Source organism: Lagenorhynchus albirostris, chromosome 14 (assembly GCF_949774975.1).
Source record: "Lagenorhynchus albirostris chromosome 14, mLagAlb1.1, whole genome shotgun sequence".
Classification (NCBI taxonomy): domain Eukaryota; kingdom Metazoa; phylum Chordata; class Mammalia; order Artiodactyla; family Delphinidae; genus Lagenorhynchus; species Lagenorhynchus albirostris.
This window is the reverse complement of record NC_083108.1, coordinates 36,730,977-36,750,103: the sequence shown is the minus strand read 5'-3', so window position 1 is coordinate 36,750,103 and position 19,127 is coordinate 36,730,977. Positions and strand designations below refer to the sequence as shown.

At 53.8% G+C, this 19,127-nt stretch overlaps 1 protein-coding gene across 14 annotated transcripts in view; it reads right to left on the bottom strand.

Annotated features, from left to right (window-relative positions):
- CELF4 (CUGBP Elav-like family member 4) overlaps positions 1-19,127 on the bottom strand; it is a 298,011-nt gene that overhangs the window by 204,104 nt on the left and 74,780 nt on the right. For all 14 annotated transcript variants that reach the window (XM_060170700.1, XM_060170701.1, XM_060170711.1 and 11 more), the window contains exon 2: positions 18,804-18,886. In XM_060170700.1, the coding sequence (XP_060026683.1) occupies positions 18,804-18,886 (83 nt within the window). The remainder of the gene's footprint in view (positions 1-18,803; positions 18,887-19,127) is intronic.

Genomic DNA, 19,127 nt, shown 5'->3' with positions numbered 1-19,127 from the left:
CGGGAGGGGCTGGCACAGCTCCCTCTTGCTCTGTCTGCTCTTTATCACTGTCAGCTGCTTAAAGCCAAGCCTGAGCGGCCGCCTCCCCACCAGAGCTGAGCTCCCCAAAGATAAGATGAATGTCTGCAGGCCACAGAGCTGAGATGCTCTAGAGGAAGTGGAAGAGGAGGAAGAAGGAATAAACACCCGTCACATTAATAAGAGTTTGGGAGAAGTGAGGGGTTGAAGCCAGGAGTCTCCAGATGGTGTTTAGTGAAATGACAGTTTGATGCTTAAGAGGAAAAATGGAACCGTGGGATGCTGGGAGCTTCGATCTTCACGGGGTAGGGGTGAGGGGTGGGTACATGGAACTGGTGTGGGACCTGTGCTCACCTAGGCCTGACCAGAGCCCATTTCAGGTCCCAGCAGAGAGGGAAAAACACCTCTAGGATGTCCGTTAAGGGGCCCCACGAAGCAGCACTTGTCCCAAGGATTCAGGTGCACACCCGCCCATGCATTCCAATGTCCTCCCCACCACTGAGAACTTAGCAGGCTAATCCTTGTGCCAACGCTGAGTCCACAGGGATGGGCAGGACCCAGACCCTGTCTCCAAGAGCACGTGGTCCAGGGTGAAGGACTGGCCAGGAGGTCATGTTGCATTCTGGTAATTGAGGCATGCACAGGAGCTTCTGGGAATACAGGTTGGGGGCATCTTATCCAGCCTTGTCCAGGTGGGGGAAGGCTTCCTGGAGACGGTGGTGGCCAGGCTGAGTCTGGAATGTAGACCAGGGCTTAGGATGTAGGAGGATGCCAGGCAAAGGGAAGCAACAGCGCAGAGCACAGGATATGATGCTGCATGGGAAGTGGGGAGGGAGGTGTTCTTGGATCCTGGGGTGTTCCTGGATCCTGGTGTCAGGTGGCAGCTGTGGAGAGGAGCTGGGCTGACGGTCAGGGATGGGTGGGGGAGGGCTAGTCCCATTCGCTGGGAGTGTGGGTGCAGGATTTCCCCCGCCCCATCCCCCATCCATATGTGATGTCAGCAAGGGCATCGGAAAGCTCTCTCTGACTTGCCTCCCACGTGCCTGAGACTCCACCCTGAGTGCCCTTCCTCGGGTTAAACAGAGCATGTTTTCAGCATCCATCCTTGATGGTTCAGGCACTTTCTCTGCTCTCCCCTGAGGGGAGAGGCCTGGAACCTAGAGCTCCCCAACCCAGGGGGCCCAGGGGAGCAGTGGGCCCAAGTGGTGGGAGGCCATTTCTCTAATGCAGAGAAACTTGGCCCTGGCCATCCTGGCAGAGGCCTTGTTTGTTAGCCCTGGGGAGCCGTGACACTTTGGGACCGACAGTCTGGCAGAGTCGAGACCACGGTGGCCAAGGCTGGGGATGAAGTGGCAGGGAGGCTGATGCTGGGTGTAGGCCGAGGGGGCAGGCAAGGGAGAGGAGCGAGACACAAAGGAGAGAGCGAGGCAAGGAGAGTCAAGGAGGAGTCGCAGGCTTCTGAATCTGTTCCGTGTCGATTTCCCCCCAAGTCACACAGCTGCCAGGGTTCAGACAGATGCTGTGATTAGCATTTTAATGCATTTCAGAGGACCTTGTCCAAACTGCTGTGGAAATCAGAAATCAAGAGTTTATCTTCAGCTGTCCCCGTAGAGCTATATTCTCGTTCAATTCCGAAGGAGCCAGAGGAAGAGCATGCGCACACGTGTGTCTGAGTGCCCACATGCGGGTGCGCGCCTGGGCGCCAGTGTGTGTACGTCTTCCTGCGTGTGCTAACGTGTACACACGCGTCTCATATTCCTGCATACGTATATGCCATGCACCCCGGTGTACGTGTGTGTGCACCTTTGAATGCTGAGTGCCGGGGGTGCATCTATGCACGCACGTGGACGGTTTGCACATCGGGGCTTATTTTACGCCTGCCTTTGCAAGTGTGGTTTCATCCGGGATCACTCACGTGGAAGAGGGACAGCTTGATGCTGGATGAAAACAGGTCAGTGCTGAGTGACTTGGGCTGTCGGGGCCTCAGGTAATGAGAAGTGCATTTCAAATGCAGCTGCAGCTGCTTAACCACATCCCAAACCTGGATTTCCAGACAATACCGGCTAGCGGTATTTTCGAGCAACGTGGAATTTCTGGAGTCAGAATTCCACTCTCTTTGGACGGTGTTGGCATCCAGCCCAGCCTCTGAGAGGTCTCTGGAGCCCCACGCAGGGGGCGGGGCAGCTCCTGGTGGGTCAGGGCAGAGGTTGGGTTGGGAAGCCGGGAGCTCCTCGTGACACACCCTGTGCATAGTGGGCTGCCTCTCACCTTCGGGCTGCTTGTCACCAGCCAATCAACTAGCTTCAGGTGGAAGGATTTCCTTCTCCTTCCTTTGTCATCCTCCCTGGACACACTCCCCTTGGGAGGTGTAGCTCTCAGCCCCAAACACAGATTTCCAGGACCACCCTCCCAGCCCAGAGACAATGGGACATCACTTTCCTACCTTAGGGAGAGGCACCTATTCACCTGGCAAGACTGTGACGGCTCTTAGGGATCTGGGCAACACCAGTGGCTCCTCTCTCGGGGTCAACTAAAACTCCAGGTCTGTAACCCCTGCCAGGCCCGCTCCCCAGTTAGTGTCATTATGGTGGAGTATCTACTTGCAGTTTCATGGGGCCCCTCAAGGTTGCTTGACTCAACTGATGGCACAGTGATATGAGTCGGGGGATGCCTCCATTGGAAGGGGGGCAGGGAAGCAGCAGACAGCTCCTTGCGAATTTGTTTAATGTAAATACATCCTCTATTTATCTTTGGCTGTTAATAAATTCATGCATTATTACAAAATCCCTCATACCAGCAGACCACGCTGCGTTAGATCAGCTCGTTTTTAAGAGATTTCCTGTTGGCAGGATTCAAAGCCCACACCTGCAGCCAGCCCAGGCACAAGGATTTAACTAAACGCCACAAATAATTAGATCAGTTAACCTCGCAAATTAAAACAAACACATCGCATTAGCTCAGTTTATCTTAAAAGAAAATATTAAGTTCCCCCAGATAAGTCGTTTAATAAGAATAGAGGGAGATGACACACACTGCCTTCCCAGAACCTGTGGGCAGGAGGCAGGGAGGCTCGAACAGTGGCCAGACAGCGGGTCTGCCTGATGGGTGACCGATCGGGTTCTTGCCTGGTGATCTAACAAGGTTGGAAGTGTTTGCGGAACACCCGGGCAGGGTGTGGGCCAAACCACGCAGAACAGTGGCAAAGCTCCGTGGGGTCTGAGAGGAGTGAGGGGCATCAGTGGGATCTAGCCTACTTTGCTAGTTCATAATGCAGGACAATCCCCAGTGACACCCTAGGAGGGTGAAAGAGAATGGGGGTTCACTCCATTAGGGGAGGCTTTCTGGAGGGGTTGCGACCCACCCACTGAAAGTTCCTTCTGTGTGAGATGGTTGAAGTCTTTGTAAATTTCGAGCCCACCAAGTCAGAATGGAAGGTAATTTGGACTTTAGAAGTCAGTCTTTGCAAAATCTATGGCGTAACACATCTTGATCAGCGAATAAAGAGTGTAGACAGCATTCCTGTCTGTAGGAATATGTTGTCTACCTAAGAGACCGACAGCATTTGCAAGTGGCTCACTAGTGTCCACTGTCACACCATGGCTGTGCTAATTACACGCACTTTGTATCTGTTCATTAAAGCAGGCTTGGCAGGACATTAACTTGGAAGCACTGTTGGATTGTCCATTCAAAAGTCATAAAACTGCACTGAGCAACCCTGTCATACGGATGCTAATGGGAATGGGTGTCCCCCCAGCTCGTCTGAATTGGGGTGGGTTGACCAGTTTACTGGATCCGTGAATCTCAGAGTCTCTTTGAGATAAAGGCCGTATTGCAAATGAGAAAGGACCCAAATGTAGCATCTGGACAGAGCTGTGCCCAATGTCTATGGACCTGCACATGCCATGTGCCCTCTTTGGGCTACTGTGTCTCCCATGCAAAATGGTGGGGAGTGCTAAGGCATTGCCTCTTCTACTTTTCTGAGGTTCTCTGGGTCTCAGGAAAGAAACACAATGATGGAGAAGAGTCCCATTCATGGATCAAACTCCTCTAGCCTGAGAGGAGGAATTAAGGTTTTCCAACAATGCCAGACAGAGAACGGGGGTGCCCAGGTCTCCCGGAGCTGCATGGGCACTAAAATCGCTGGGGGAACGTTTGCAACACGTGGATTTGTAGGCCCCACCCTGACCTCCTGCCTGTGTGTGTGTGTGTGTGTGTGTGTGTGTGAGAGAGAGAGAGAGAGAGAGAGAGAGAGAGAGAGAGAGAGAGAGAGAGAGAGAGACTGAACCTCTATCATTCTTCGCACTTGTTACAAATCTGAATGTCTCAGAAACTTCCATGTGCAGCCAGGTGGTTTGAGGACCTCTACAGGACTCTCCTCCAGGTGGGAAAAGCCCCCCAAGTGGTGGTGTGGCCGGAAGCCAAGTTCTGAACCAACTTCCGCATCCAGAGGGAGCCGATTTTCCCCCAACCCTCCTCCAGAAGGCCTTCTCAACACCAAGAGGTCGCCTCTGCCACCCCATGCCCGAGCTGTGCCAGCTCTGCTGATTGAGGCTGTCACTCTCCTACTCTGGAAGCTTCAATAGCTCCCAAGTTTCCAAAGAAAAGAGACCAAGTTGCTCAGTGGGATGGTAAGGCCTTCCCCACCGGGGTCCCCAGGCTTCTCTAACTCCAGACGTGTAACCTCTTTCTGAGCGCCCTGAACTCCAGGAGTGCAGTCTCCCTCACAGCCTCCCTCCCTCCCTCCTCCTTTGCATATGCCGTCACCTCATTGGAATGCTGTCTCCAGCCACTCTCCATCCACCCAAATCCTGCCCGTCCTTCCCAGGACAGCGCCCTGGTACTCAGCGCACCACAGCTCATGGCAGTGCTCAGTAGACACGGCCTTGCAGTGCTCCCTGATTACTCAGAGCTCTACATTTCAGCCCAAAGTCTCAATCCATTGTCCTCTAATAGGTTGGCATGTACATCGATTCTCCTCTGCAGGAGGGAAAGCCCCAGGGACAGCAGGGTCCTTGACCTCTCCTCGTGCCCACCTTCCAAGCAGCACCAACACAGGGCCGGGCTCCTGGTGGGTGCTCAGGAAACACTTACCAGTTGAATGAAAAACCTCCTCGCAGGCTCTGAGCGGTCCGGCCCCAGCTGTCAGATGCCAGCTGTCAGAGCTGCTGGGAGAGGCCGAATGCATATTCATTTCAGATCCCTGGGCTGCCCTGCCTCGAAGGGCCTCCTGGACCATGCTAAGCCGTGTGGGTACCAGGGCACGATTCTGTTTCTGCTCTCACTGGTTAGGGTTTTAAATCTCCTGGGCTCCCCTCACCCAGCTTCCAGGGCTGGGGCTTGGTGAACGGGGTGTGGAGAAGGAGGTATGTAAGTCTCATGTGGGGATTGTGCAAACCGTCAGGGCAAACTTAGCTAACACCTCTCGGGGGCTGAGGGACAGGAAGGGGTGATCTCGAACCCCCCTCTTCAAGCACAGCCAGGCCTTGGCAGGGACAGGACCAGCGGTCTCCAGGGATGCTCCCGCAACTCCCACACTTGGCTTCCCCTCAGTGAGGTATGTCGGTCCCCCACGTGGCCGGCTCTGTGTTAGCTATGAGGCTGGGAGGGTTTGCTGCTGCGCACCCCGGGCCAGTCGTCCTCCAGCCCAGGGCATTTAGGGGTGGGGACGGATAGAAGCGGCTGGGCCAGGAGACCTGCTCCTCAGCAGGGTGGGGGTGGGGCGGGGGATATGGCTGCAGCAGCAGCGGTGGAGAGACCGTCACTTAGTTCCCGTGTGTGCACAGTGTGTTCAGTGCTTCGCTGGCATCACTTCATGCACCAGTCCCTGCATGAAGGCACCACTGGCATCCCAGGGTCGAGAGGAGGAAACCGAGGCACAGAGAGGTGAAGTGATTTGGGAAAGGTCCCACAGCTCGGAGTGGTGGAGCTGGGTTGGCTGAACTGGGGGCCTGAGCCTGCCCAGTGAGGGGCTGGGTTTGGCCTCTAAGTCCTGAGGGTCCTTAGAGAAGGGAGAGATTGGGAGGGCTGGAGTGGGCTTCCTCTTGGATGGAGGCTGGGAGTGCGGGCCAGTGGGTTTAGGACTGGGTTGGCACTGGCGCGCTGTGGGGTTATCTATGATGGAGACACAACTGAAACACGGAGATAATCATTGGGTCTTGGCTCACCTCCTAGAAGTGATTTGTCCAGTGTGGGAATTACCTGCCAAGCTGCTCTCCCTTCCCCTCCCCGCACCCCCGGTGACTCAGACCCGGCTTGAACACTTCTGTAGCTGGAGGCTCACTACCTCTTGGGACAGCCCATGCCCTGGGGGGGGGGTGGGGAGGGCTGGGTGGGACTTTCTCCCACTGCAGGCAGAGCCTCGATGGAGGGCCTGAGGAGCAGAGGGCCGCACAGGCCAGCTGGGGTGTCTCTGGCCCCTTCCCTCCCTACTCTCAGCGCAGCCCAGTTGAAGTTAATCACGAGGGCAAATTCTCCCCTCCTCAGGCAGGCTTGGCATAGAGCACATGTGCTTCACTCCACACCCCCCAAAACAGGCCAGAAGTACTGCTGCTTCCGTTTCTGCAAAGTCGACTTGTCACCTGGAAAACCGGTGGGGCCATTTTCAGAGGGTGTGCACCCACCAGGCCACAAAGTGAGTGTGGAGACGTGACCATGCAATGCCTGTGACATGGGGACAGCTGTCGGGTGGCACAGCGGCCTTTGACTCTTTGACGTTTAAGCCACATACCTAGGCACAGAAGGATACAAGTTCAAGAAAGATGTAGAAGATAAAAATATGATACCTAAGGGGCTGAAATCTTCATCCCCCGTGAAGAATTTCATGGAATTAGAAACCATGTCAGAGTTGGATGAACATGCTGAGTTAGCAATGCTGTGTTGAAGAAGCAGCTCTTAGAACACACTCTTTCTGAACAACTCCTTCCCAACCAGCCTCCTCACATAAGCATCGGGTCATGATCTGAGGTGAAGGCAAACACTGCAGGTGTGTGGGGTGGGGGCTGCTGCTCTGCCCAGCTTGCTCCTCTGTGACCCCCACCCATCTCTAGGAGGCTAATAGGGGCGACTCTCTTGGCTCCAACCCATTATCCAGCTCCTCTTCCCCCTCACTGACCAAAGCACAGTTTTGATCATGGCAGATATATACCTCATCCTTGGCCAGATATCCCCTGTCTCGGCCTCCCTTGCAGCTAGGGTGGTCAGGGAGTTCTGGTTAATGAGACCCACGCAGAATTCTACTGGGGAGGTGCCTATGAGAAATCTTTTGCATTCCTAATAAAATGGACAGACACAGCTGGACTTACTCTGCTTGACTGTGGGTATGATGCATGGAGCTAGGGCAGCCACTTTATAACCATGAGGAAAGAGACTCGGATGCTGACATTGTTACGCTGCCAAGCCAACACCAGACCCCAGACTCCGTGATATGCAAAAATCCAAAGCTCCAATTGTTGAAACCACTGTAGCCAAACGTATTTCTAACTGACAGGGTAGTCACTGAAACTGAGGTTCAGAGAGTTTAAGTGGTTCCCCAAGGGCACATAGTCAGGCTCCAGGCAGAACTGGGGCTGGAATTCGACCCTGCTTCTCATTCAGAACAAGACTTCTCCAATCCAAAGTCAGGTTCGGCGTGTGGTGACACCTGTGGGGGCACTGCCCTGCCTCACGTGGTCCCCTGGGGGTCTAGCAATCACGCCAGATTCTCCTATGGGAGGAGCGTGGCCTTGACCTTGGGGTGACAGGAACAGAGGAAGGTGACACCATTCCTGCCCTTGTGAAGCTTGGGTTTTCCACAGGGTTAGCTCCACAGGATGTGGTGGAAGGAGAGGGGGCCCTGGAGCCAGACCGCTCCTCAGTGAGCGAGCCCCCTCCCCTCCGTCTCCTCATCCACAAAGTCATGCTGGTAACGCTCATTTGAGAGCACCCCTGTGATGCTGTTCTGACAAATAAATGAGAGAATACTTGTGAAGTGTCTGGCCATAGTGAGTCCTCGGTGAACGGCAGCTGTCACCCTGTGGCCCTTCTTCACTTCCTATTCGTGTTTCTGGGGTCACCAAGAGACACTTGCACACTAATGCTTTTCTGAAGTCTGCTTCTGGGAATACTCAACCTAAGTACCTTTCAGAGCCTAAAGTTAGGCCAGTGGTCACCAAACTTTTTCGTGCACATGTTTCTCCTAGAGATCTTGTTAAGATGCGGTAGAGCACAGTCTGTGTGACGCGGCTCAGATGCTCTGGGTGGGGCTTAAGACTCTGCACTTCTAACAGGCAGCTGGTGATGCTGATGCCCTGGGCCCAGGTCCACACTCAGCCAGGGGTTAGACCTCTTGCTCAGACCAAGGCGGGTGGGCACTGTGGGTTAGAGCTGCCTGGGAGAGCTTCCGAGATGAAGATGGGGGCTTGGAGCTAAGTCCTGAGGCTCTGGGAGGACTGGGGTGTGTGGGCAGGGGGAGGCAAGACCTTCCCAGGGCAGAGGGAAGCTGGGGATTGCTGGTGCCCAAACCATGCCCAGAGTGAGCCGTATGTCCGGGACTCATTTGCCTGGAGTTGACCAGGGCCGGCAGGCTGTACAGGCTGGATGTTCTGAAGGGCAGCAGTGCCTTCTCCCACCACAATCCCCCCATTTCATCCCTAACTCCAGGAGGAAAATTCAGACTTTCCTGGCTCCCTAAAGTCTGCTCTCTTTACTATCTTTCCAATTACCTCTCCCTGCCACACACCTGGATCTGTCTCCCCCCCCACCCGGGGTCCTTTATGGTCAATTCACTCACAGTCCTTCCCTTTTCTGAAACGGAATGAGACTTAAGAGCACAAATCACATCTTTGACCATTTTCTATTTTTATTGTCCTGTTACTATTTCACGAATGAAGTAGGAGCCACTGGACGTAACTGTAGCAAAGGACCCAGAGGTCAACCACCCTCACATCACTGTTTGTCATTCGTAATAATAATCCCTGGATTGATAACAATCTAGCCTACACATAAGATATTCACTGTGGAATTAGGAAACAGGCCCAGAAAGGTCATGAGGCTTGTCCCAAGTCATCCAGCAGGTTGGTGTCGTCCCCGCAGACGGTAAGTGCTCTGAAGGACGGTATGAGTGGTCCGTTGGGCACAAGAGTTGGGCACAACACGCTCACACTTACCTCGTCCCCTCTCAGCCACCGGGAGAGGAGGCCGCCTGCCTGGCGCCCCCTGGTGGTCACGTCGAGACCATGCTACAAATACCTTCGATCAAAACACACTGGAGCCACAGTACACTGGGGCCCTGAACTCCAGCCCTTTTCTCTTTACAACTATTTTCATGAAGATGTGAAGAACAAAAAAAACACACTGCTTTCTGCCATCATCCCCCAGGGTTGCCCATCTTTGGTGGGACTTGGCAGCCCACCGTTCTGGAACGATGCAGGCCCACAACACAGATGCCTGGCTCTCTGCTCGCCTAGCCCACGTACACACTCTCTAGAAGAAACCCTGCCAGTCCTGAAACACATCCATCCCAGAGCAGGAGTTCACACAGACAGCCTGCTTCCCTGCCTCGTGCTCTGGCGAAAGGTCAGCAAACTCTCAAACAGCCTCACGTGGACCCACGAGGGCGCGTCCACCGAGGCCGCCTGGGAAGCTGCCTCACTCCTGTCACCGCCGCCCAGGCACTCACGCCCATGCCAGCTGCCACTGCCCAGGCCAAAGCGCCTTCCACACAGCATTTCCTCCAAGTGCCCACGACCAGGAAGGGAGACCTTCCTGTCTTTCCAAGTGCAACCCCGCAGGGTGAGCTCAGCTGAATACTTTCCAGGGGGCAGAGGGGTGATGTGGATGGAAGAGGAGCCCTGAGAATGGATCTGCTGGGACGCCACTGGGTGATGCCAAGGCTGGCGAGGTCAAGGGGCAGAAAGAGCTCTGCCCTGAATCAGCTCTGGGCGAAGGAGAAGGTACAGGAAGCCCTGGGGGTGGGGACTCTGAGAGCTGAAAAGTAGAGTTAACGGAGCAGTGTGGAATCAACGAGCTGCACCGGGTGCCACGGGGCGTCGGAAAGCCCTCTGAGAGCCAGAGAGACGGTACGGAGAAAGCGGAGTCGGACTCGAGCCTCCAAGGATGAAGAGAAACTCTCTGGGCAGAGGGAATGACACGGAAAGGAGAGGAGGCTGAAGGAAGGCGACGTACTTGGGTGAGAGCTGCGTGGATGTGTGGCCACTGGGGGAGGGAGTGTGCACCCAGCCGAGTCCCTCGGGTGACCGGAACCTGAGGAGTTTCCAGGCGGTCAGATCTTTGCGTCGCCATGATAATCTCGGCCAGCCTAGGAAGCATGTCAAGGGGGAGAAGCCTGGAAGCAGCCTGCGGTGGGGTGGGCTGGGCTCCCCCAGGACACCCTGGGCTGTGCCCTGAGGTCTCTCTCAGCTGAATTCCTGGGCACTTGCCATCACTACCAGTTTTTGGCACCTAAAGTTATTTTCTGGATCGTGAGCTGTCTTCACACTTGCCTCCCAAACCTTCAGCAACGGGCTATGTCTCACTCATTTTTGTCTGATGCCAGGTACCCTACCTCCTCACAAGAATTCTGCATGGGGAAGGTAATCTGTAAATGCTGCTGCTGTTGATCTGGGTGATGCCAATCATGGTCCCGACTGTGCCCGGGCAAGTGCTGGAGAAAGCTGGGAAATGTCTGCCTTGTTTCTTTAAAGAGACACTTAAGCAGAGGGCAGGAGGAAGGCTTGGGGCCCAGGGGCAAGGATGGAGACAGGGGGAGGTGGAGCTCCAGCCCTTCCCTGAAGCCCTGTCCTGGAGCCGGCCCTCAGGGGCGGGCAGCTTGGCTGGTCTGCATCAGGGAGAGACCGAGCTGACGAGAGCTTTATTAATTATACTTGTCACAAATGGAGTTGGGCCGTGGAGGCCAGGAGACACTTATCTTCCTCACCCTCCCACTCTCCCCTCCTCTCCCTGTCTTCTTCAGTAATGTGAGTAATGTGAGTAATGCCAAGTCTATTATTCTTAGAATTTTAAAGAATGTCAGAGCTAGAAGGGGCTCCGGAGGCAATCTGGCCCACCGCCTCCTTCCACAGTCCAGGAGGTGGAGGCTCAGGGAGGCTCTGAGCTGAGCGCTTTGCCCAAAGTACCTGGTTTGTTTGGGGGCAGGTGGGACCTGGTGCCCAGGTTCCCTGACTCCAGCCCAGGCTCTGACCCTCACCTCACATGGCCTCTTATTTATCCCTCCAAGTTAGAGATGGTGGCTGTGGACATAAGGCTCTCTGGGTCCTTGAGACAAATCAGTGAGGGTGTTTGCACAGGCCACGGCTGGTCTCAGTGAGGGTGTCTTGCACAGGCCACGGCTGGTCCTGGGTTCTGTCATGGAGGCCACAGAGAAGGTGTGAGCGTCACTCGGCAGAAAAATGGGGACACCTCCGCACTCAGGCGAGTGTGGGAAGGGGCAGGGAAGAGAAGAGAGCACAACTTAGGACACAGGGCACAGCCCCGGTGGGAGGAGGGCTTCAAGACGTTTCTGTGGGAAGGGGGAAGGGGAGTGAAGACTCTCTCCATGGAAGCAGAGGGAGGTGGGACTAAGGACCGGTGTGAAGAGGAGAGACAAGAGCTGAGCCGCCTCAGATGCTAATGTAGCTCGTCTGGCACCTGGAGTCCGGATTTAAAGCATTTCTGCCTTCTCTCCTGGAACCCAGTGTTCCCTCCTGCTGGGAGAGCCGGGAGGGGTCCACGTGCGCTCAGCCACAGCCTGTGGCGTGGTCTGGGGCAGGGGGTGAGGGGCTGCTTCCTGTCAGGATGAGGACTCCTCCAAAGGGAGCGGCTGGAGAAACCCCACATGTGGATGGGCTGTGGAGGCCTGGGTTCTGGTCCCAGCTCTGTCACAAGCGAACTTCAACTCATTTCCCTCATATCACAGATTCCCTGTGGGTAAAATGAGAAAACTGAGCTAGAAGTTGGTGCTGAAACTAGGCCTCCTGCAGATAGGACTGTGTGAATGGCCAACAAGAAATGATCTCTAAGCCATCATCCCCCAGGATGGGGATGATGGAAGGGGACTTTGCCCTCTCCTGCTGCCCACGGTTCCCTCTGTGCTTACACCGTTTGAGTGTGTGCCCCTTGACAAACCCTCCCACCTCTGATACTCTAAGGACCCCTGGGGCTTGTCCCCCAGGTGAATGAGAAGCAGTGGGGAAGTGAGAGGGAAGCTCCACCCCATGGCCTCACTGTGCGGAGTTTTCCATCTGCCCTCGGTCCCAGCACAGGCTCCTGGGCGCTACTGACATTTTGGGCCAGACACTTCTTTGTTGTGGAGCTGTCCTGTGCCTTGTAGGATGTTTAGCAGCATCCTAACCTCTACCTACTAGAGGCCAGTAGCATCTCCAGACAGTGTCCAAATGTCCCCTGGGGGGCAAAAGTGTTCTCTAAGACCCAACGCCCTAAAAGGACAGATGAATAATTCTCTTTAGAGAATACGGGGAAAGAGGGAAGATATGTCATTCATTTCCCCAAGAGAGAAAGAAAAGAACACGAGGACAGGGGGGGAGATGCAGAGGAAGGGCTGGTGGGACTCCCCTCACCCTTTCCAGTGACTCAAACACTGTTGAAGCCCTTTCTCTCCCTGCCATGGAAGAGCCATAGGGCTGTCCATTTTTCAGTGTTATGGGTCCCCCCCGCCCCCTAAAAGATATTAAAGACCGAACCCAAGGTACCTGGGAATGTGACCTTATTTGAAACAGGGTCTTTGCAAATGTAATCAAGTTAAGATGAGGGCATTAGGCTGGGCCCTAATCCCACATGACTGATGTCTTTATCGAAAGGGGAAATTTGGACACAGAAACAGGCACGCACACAGGGAAGTTAATGTGACGACATAAGAACACCGTCTACCAACCAAAGAATGCCCGAGGCTACCAAAAGTGAAGAGAGCCACACAACAGATTCTCCCTCCCAGGCCTCAGAAGGAACCAGCCCTGCTAACACCTTGATCTTGGTCTTCTAGCGCCAGAGCTGTGAGACAAAACATTTCTGTTGTTTAAGCCAACCAGTTTGTGGGACTTTGTTACAGCAGCCCTCCAACCAATACGCTCAGGAAGAAGGACCACAGGACCAGGAAGCTGGAGTTACGCAGGGATCTGGCTTGTGGCCCCACCATCTGAAGCAGAGACATGTGCTGATGGGACCCAACTCACCGTACAGAGACAAAAACCAACACTGTGCCTCCCGGACAGACAGTTGGAAATGCATCACATCTCTAAAACGAAACGCTTTGGTTGTGCCAATCACTAGAAGTTGTAAAACTACCCTGAAGAATTAACAGCCTCCACATGCTAACTACATCCATCATAAATTCATCTTTAGTTTCTGTTATCATATCAGTGTCTCTGGGGACCCCTGTCTTGTCATCATTTGCCCTTTATAATTTATTCATCTTGTTCTTGCCTGCATCCTTTCTACTTATCATTCATCTTTACAGTTGTACATAAAATTAGATGGATCCTTCCATGGTGGGGCTGTCAGGAGGGAGATGGGCCTCAGCAGGGAAGTCCCAGTAAAGCTGGTGGCGGTCCCACGAGAGCCTCCTGTGGGTGTCAAGGTAGAGGTGGGGTGGGCAGAAGGAGAGAAAGGGAGAGTGTGAGGGAAGGAGGAGGAGAGGAGAGGGACAGGAGAGGCAAGTGAGAAGGATAAAGAAGAAAGGATGGGAAGTGAGAGGGGAAAAGAGGAAGAGGAAAGTGACCAGAGGGAGAGAAGAGAGGAGGAAACAGGCATAAAGAGAAAAGAGGAGAAGGAAAGGAAGAGAAGGTGGGACTTAAGAAAATGAAAATGGGAGGCAGGGGGAGAAAGGAGAACATCCTGAGACAGCAGTGCTAGAAATCCAACTGAGTTGTTTTTTTTGTTTTTTTTTAATTTTCCATTTTAACATATTTCCTGGTAAACTCAAAGAAGGTCACATTGAATTTCCATGGAAATGACGTGTCCTGAGTGGTGGGGACCTTTAGTCGGGAGGTGTGATGGCAGCGATGCTGCTTGTCTACCAGGCTGAACCGAGCGAGGGGTGCGGGTGGGAGACAGCCATGGAGGACTGTGTGCGTTTGCTTTGTATTCTCAGGTTGCCGGAGTGAGGGCACAAAAGCCAATCTTTAACTAGTGAATTGGAACTTTAATGTGTACCAAGCAGATACAGCTCCCACTCTCCCCCTGCCAGCTCTCTCCCCTTCCCGCTTTCAGGCCTCCCGCTAACTGGACCCACCTCTTCCCCCCTCAGCAGCCCTGGTGAGGAGACTTTTCTGCTGCCCCAGGAGCAAAGTGCTGGCCACTGCTGGCCATGTAGCCTGGTTTTCTCTGATCGGAGTCTCTTGGGCTCTTCCTGGAAGACAATTCCCTGAAAAGCCCCAAAGGCAGGGGGAGCTGGGACTAAGCAGCAGGGGCCTATTTTAAGGAACAGGATTCTTCCAATAGGCCTCCCGTGCACACTCAGACAGACCCCAGGGAGCTCTCCAAGTGGACCTCTCCTGCCTAGCTCACGGCTCCTGACCTGTCACGCGTGCCTTGTCTTCTAGGCTAGTTCTTAGACCAGCGCTCTCATCTGACACACCCATCGTCCTCCCAGCTCTCTATTCCCACCTTGCCCATGTCCTGAACACACTTTTTTTTTTTTTTTTTTTTTTTTTGCGGTACGCGGGCCTCTCACTGCTGTGGCCTCTCCCGTTGCGGAGCACAGGCTCCGGACGCGCAGGCTTAGCGGCCATGGCTCACGGGCCCAGCCGCTCCGCGGCATGTGGGATCTTCCCGGACCGGGGCACGAACCCGCGTCCCCTGCATCGGCAGGCGGACTCCCAACCACTGCGCCACCAGGGAAGCCCCTGAACACACTTTTGAGCAACTCCTACACCCCATAGTTATCCAGGTCCCCTCTAAAGCAACTGGTGGCCCTAGAAAGAAGAGGTGGATTTTGGCAGCAGATCAGGTGCTGGTCTTGGCTTGGCCATTTATTAATTGTGTCACCTTGAGCAAGTTGCTTAATCTCTCTCATCCCGGGTCTCTTCACGTGTGAGGGATACGCATAACATCTTCCTTATAGGGTGGTTGCGAAGATAAAATGGGATAACGGAGGTAACGTGCTTGCATCACGCCTGTCAGGTAGTGAGTGCTTAATAAATATTAACTGTTATCATTGAACTGTTTTCTACTCTACCCATTTTATGATAACGTGCTGTCTTGTATCACTGATGTGTGTGTGACTTGTCTCCAATTTGATGGACAGCTCCAAGAGGGGGTGGTGAGGCATTTTTCTTATCTCTGTGTCTTCCTGGATGCCTATCACAGTGCCCAGCACAGACTCAGGAAATTCTTGTTGATGAATTGAGAAACCATGTTGACTTAACCCTATAAATAACAGAACAAAAATTGGGAATGGAAGAAGGTGGGCTGGAGAGGGCAAGGGGCCAGGAGAGAGAGTGAGATTGAGAGTGTGAGGGGGAGATGGTGAGTTTAGAAAAGTGGAATCACTCTGCCTAGATGCCTGCAGAAGACCCTGCTCGAAGGGACCCTGATGAGGCTTTGTGGTTTAGTGATCTCATTCTACTGAAGGCGTGTCAAATTAAAAAACAATAATCCATTTGTAACACTGGTCCAGGGATGACTCCGCCAGCCATCTGAGAGACTTCGGTTAGGCTGGTTCTGAGGGATACTGACCTCTGACTTGTAAAAACAGCCACTGTGATCTGGTTTCTGAGCTTCCACTTATCCCAAGAGAAATGTCAGCTCCCCTTCCCAGTCCCTAAGTGGGGACACGTGGGAGCGGTGTCTCTAGTTCTGGCTCTGTTGTTTTGTTACTGTTTTTGATGGTGGCAGTGTGTGCATGCATGTGCGCACACATGACAACAATGGGATCGTGTTCCTTGTTGCCAACAGGATGCTGACTCTGTAAGTTGCTGGGAAACAGAGTGGGCTGCCTGCACCGTCTTCTCCCCTCTTTCTCTCGTCAGTGAGAAAGTGGAGGGCTAATTTTAATGGATTGATTTTAATGGATTTTGAAGTCTGGAAAAGTGCCTAAATTGTTGAGGTTACCAGTTTCCAGGTTCTTTTTTTCCATTTTTTTCTCCTTAGTCAGACATAGAGTGCACTCACCAGGGCACCTAGTGTGGTCACCCCAGGAAAGAAGAAGTGTCCCTCTGCCCCCTGACCAAGGAGGCAGCTATGAGCACCGCCTCAGCTGGTGGGAACACCCATTATACAGCTGGGCGGAGCATTCTGCTTGGGCCACTTCCCAGCATTTGCGTCTCACGTTCTCTGATCTCAAAGGAGAGAACCAACCAACAATAGTAACACCAGTTCTGCTTTCTGGAATCCAGATGACTCCACTTTAAAATCTGGTCATTTTGTTTTTCATTAATCTCCATGTGAGTTTTTTGGGGGACAATGTGCCCTGGGAAGTTGGAGCTGCAATCCTGTCTTTTCTCCCTGTCCCTCCCCCTGTGGGCTGTGCCTGCCCTGAGAATTGTGATGAGGTCTTTGAGGCCACGAGTCTCCCCGTGAGGCCTTTGAAGAAAGGACAGCGTTCCAAGCACCGCAAGGGGACTCTAGGCTATGTTTTAGTTCCATTGTTGGCCTCTCTCCTCACCCCTCCCACCTCCCAACATACATTCATGGTTGGTTTGTTTTTTTTGTCCTTTCTCCCAGACTTGCCCAACTTGTCTTTGTGGTTTCAGAAAAATGCCACTGGATCTCCCAGTATGAAGGATTAGCACAGATTATGGGGAACAGTGTTAATTATTGGTGGAAGGGGGGCTGGCGCGTCGCTCCAACATGCTCCTGATTTCCCCTGGGCCTTTCTGCCTGGTAATAAGCCTTCTTTAATCTGGCAGGCCCCTTGGTGAAATCAGCACCACGGACAGTGGTATTGATTGCTTCTGAGAAACCATCACAGCTGCTCAACCAAATTACCTTTGATATGTGACCTTTAATGTAATTACTGCAACATCAAAGTATTTCTATAAATTATTAAAGAACTAATACACTCCATCATTTAGCTATTCTATTATATGTAAAATAAACAACCACAAGTTAATGTTAGATCCTGAACAATCCACACTTGCTACTGAAATTCTCCCAAGTCCCCAGTCTCTCCCCCTTCAAAATCCCAAGCCGCCCCCTCCCACCTTCTCTTTCGGTTTTCCCATCTAATTCCAGGCTTTTAGCCATCACAAAACTCCCCAGCAATCTCTCTCAAGCTGATGAAGGACCTCCCATAACAATGTGGTATTTTCTATTCCATTGGGGTGGCTCTAAAATATCTATCACAATCTCCCCCAAAACAAAGTACCACAAACACTTCATTAATCAGCACAAACCTTTCTCAGAAGCCTTTGATTTTCTTACAATATGGCTTTATGCTTCACACATAACATGGGGTGATGTGGAGCGTATTTCTGCCATCTTACAGAGGGCACCCAGAAAGTAATTACTATAATATATGTGCACGTAGCTGCGCCACTGAAAAACCAACTGGGGAATGGCCACCTTGCCAGAGCTGGGTTCCACACAAAAACCTGTGCGGTGCACGATTTCCATACATTTGCATCCGCGGGTGTGTTATTAAGATGACTCAGCCTCGTGCTTTGCAATCACAAATACCAAAATACAATACAAAGGCTATCTTAATGGAAGGAAGGCCCTCCCCACCCCTAAACGGGTAAAGAAGGATCTCTGATGCAAAGGAAGACTGCTCCCGCCCCAGGTTGCGCTTTCCCTCTGTCTACCTGGTTAACCTTTCCCGCTGTGGGGCAGAAATGGAAACGTGTGTTTACATCCGATTTGCTTGGTAAGAATGTAAACATGCATGTGTAAATATTGGTGAGCATATATACAGAACACATGTGCTTCCCTGCAGTGTCCATTGTATAAGCTTCAACACGGTACATTTTAAAATTCTTTAAACTATGCCCACAAACACTCACATCTTTCCATTTATCTTCAGATACTCGGTGAGCTGCATATCTCCCCCTCCTTCCGCATCCCCCGCCCCATCTCTCTGAACCCACAGGAGAGACCGCGCAGACCCTTGACCCGGGGAACACTTATTATTTTATGGTGATGAACTAGCTTCGATAATAGCCACGGCTGATATCACACCCAGTTAGGGGGGCCATAAATAATTCTCTTCTCCCCCGCACAGAAGCTATAAACCAGGGCTGAGGCACGATAGTTTATCAAAGACGAGGGCTGGCTCCTTAAATAAACCGCGGTGATCTCACTCGCGGCGCCGAGCCCGGGCGGGTAGGCACTCCCTCCCTCCCGGCCCGGCCCGGCCCCCACCCCAGGAACGGCGAGGGTCCGACGTCGATCGGTGGGTGTTAGTGCAGCCTTGCGGCAGGCGGCCCGGCGGACCCAATAGAGGCAGCTCCGGGATCTCAGGGCCCCGGGCACCCCGCGTCCCCACCCCGGGGCTGCCCGAACGGGTAGTGCTCGGAGGAGAAAACCGATCGGCGGCGCCCCGGTGGGTCAGGGGAGGAGCCGCGCCCGAGCTTTGTGGCCACGGCCGAGTTCGTCCCCCGCCCGGATTCCGTCGGGCCTGGACGGCCGAGTGCGCAGGCCGCCAGGCGAGGTCTGAGCTCGGCGCCCACGCGCCCGCTTCCCAGCCCCGCGCCTCGAGGCTTCTGGGGGCCCAAGGGGCGACGCGCGAGTTCCCGAGCGAAGGCCGGCGCCGCGCACCGGGGCCCGCGAGCCCCCCGCCGGCTGCGCCGCGGCTCGGCCTCACGAAGTCGCCCCCTGTCGGCGCGCCCGTCGCTCGCGCCTCGGCGGGCGCCACTTACCCCGGGCAGAGTCTTCTGCTCGTGCAGCGCGCTCTGGGCCTTCAGCGCTGACTCACGCTCGCAGTAGGTGAGGAAAGCGCAGCCTGGGGAGGGAAGCAAGCGCCGAGAAGGGTCAGTGGGGCGCCCTCGGGCCGCCCACGCGCCCTCCCGCCCGCCCTCCGGTCTCCAGCCCCTCCCCGCTCTTGGTCCCTCTCGCCACCTCTCTTTCTCTCCCGTGCGCTCTACTCGAGCTTTCCTGCCTCGCCGTTTTCCCGTGTCTGCTTTTCGTCTCTCTCGTTGCTTTTCTATTTTGCTCCTTCGGTGAAGTCTCCCCACTCTGCATCT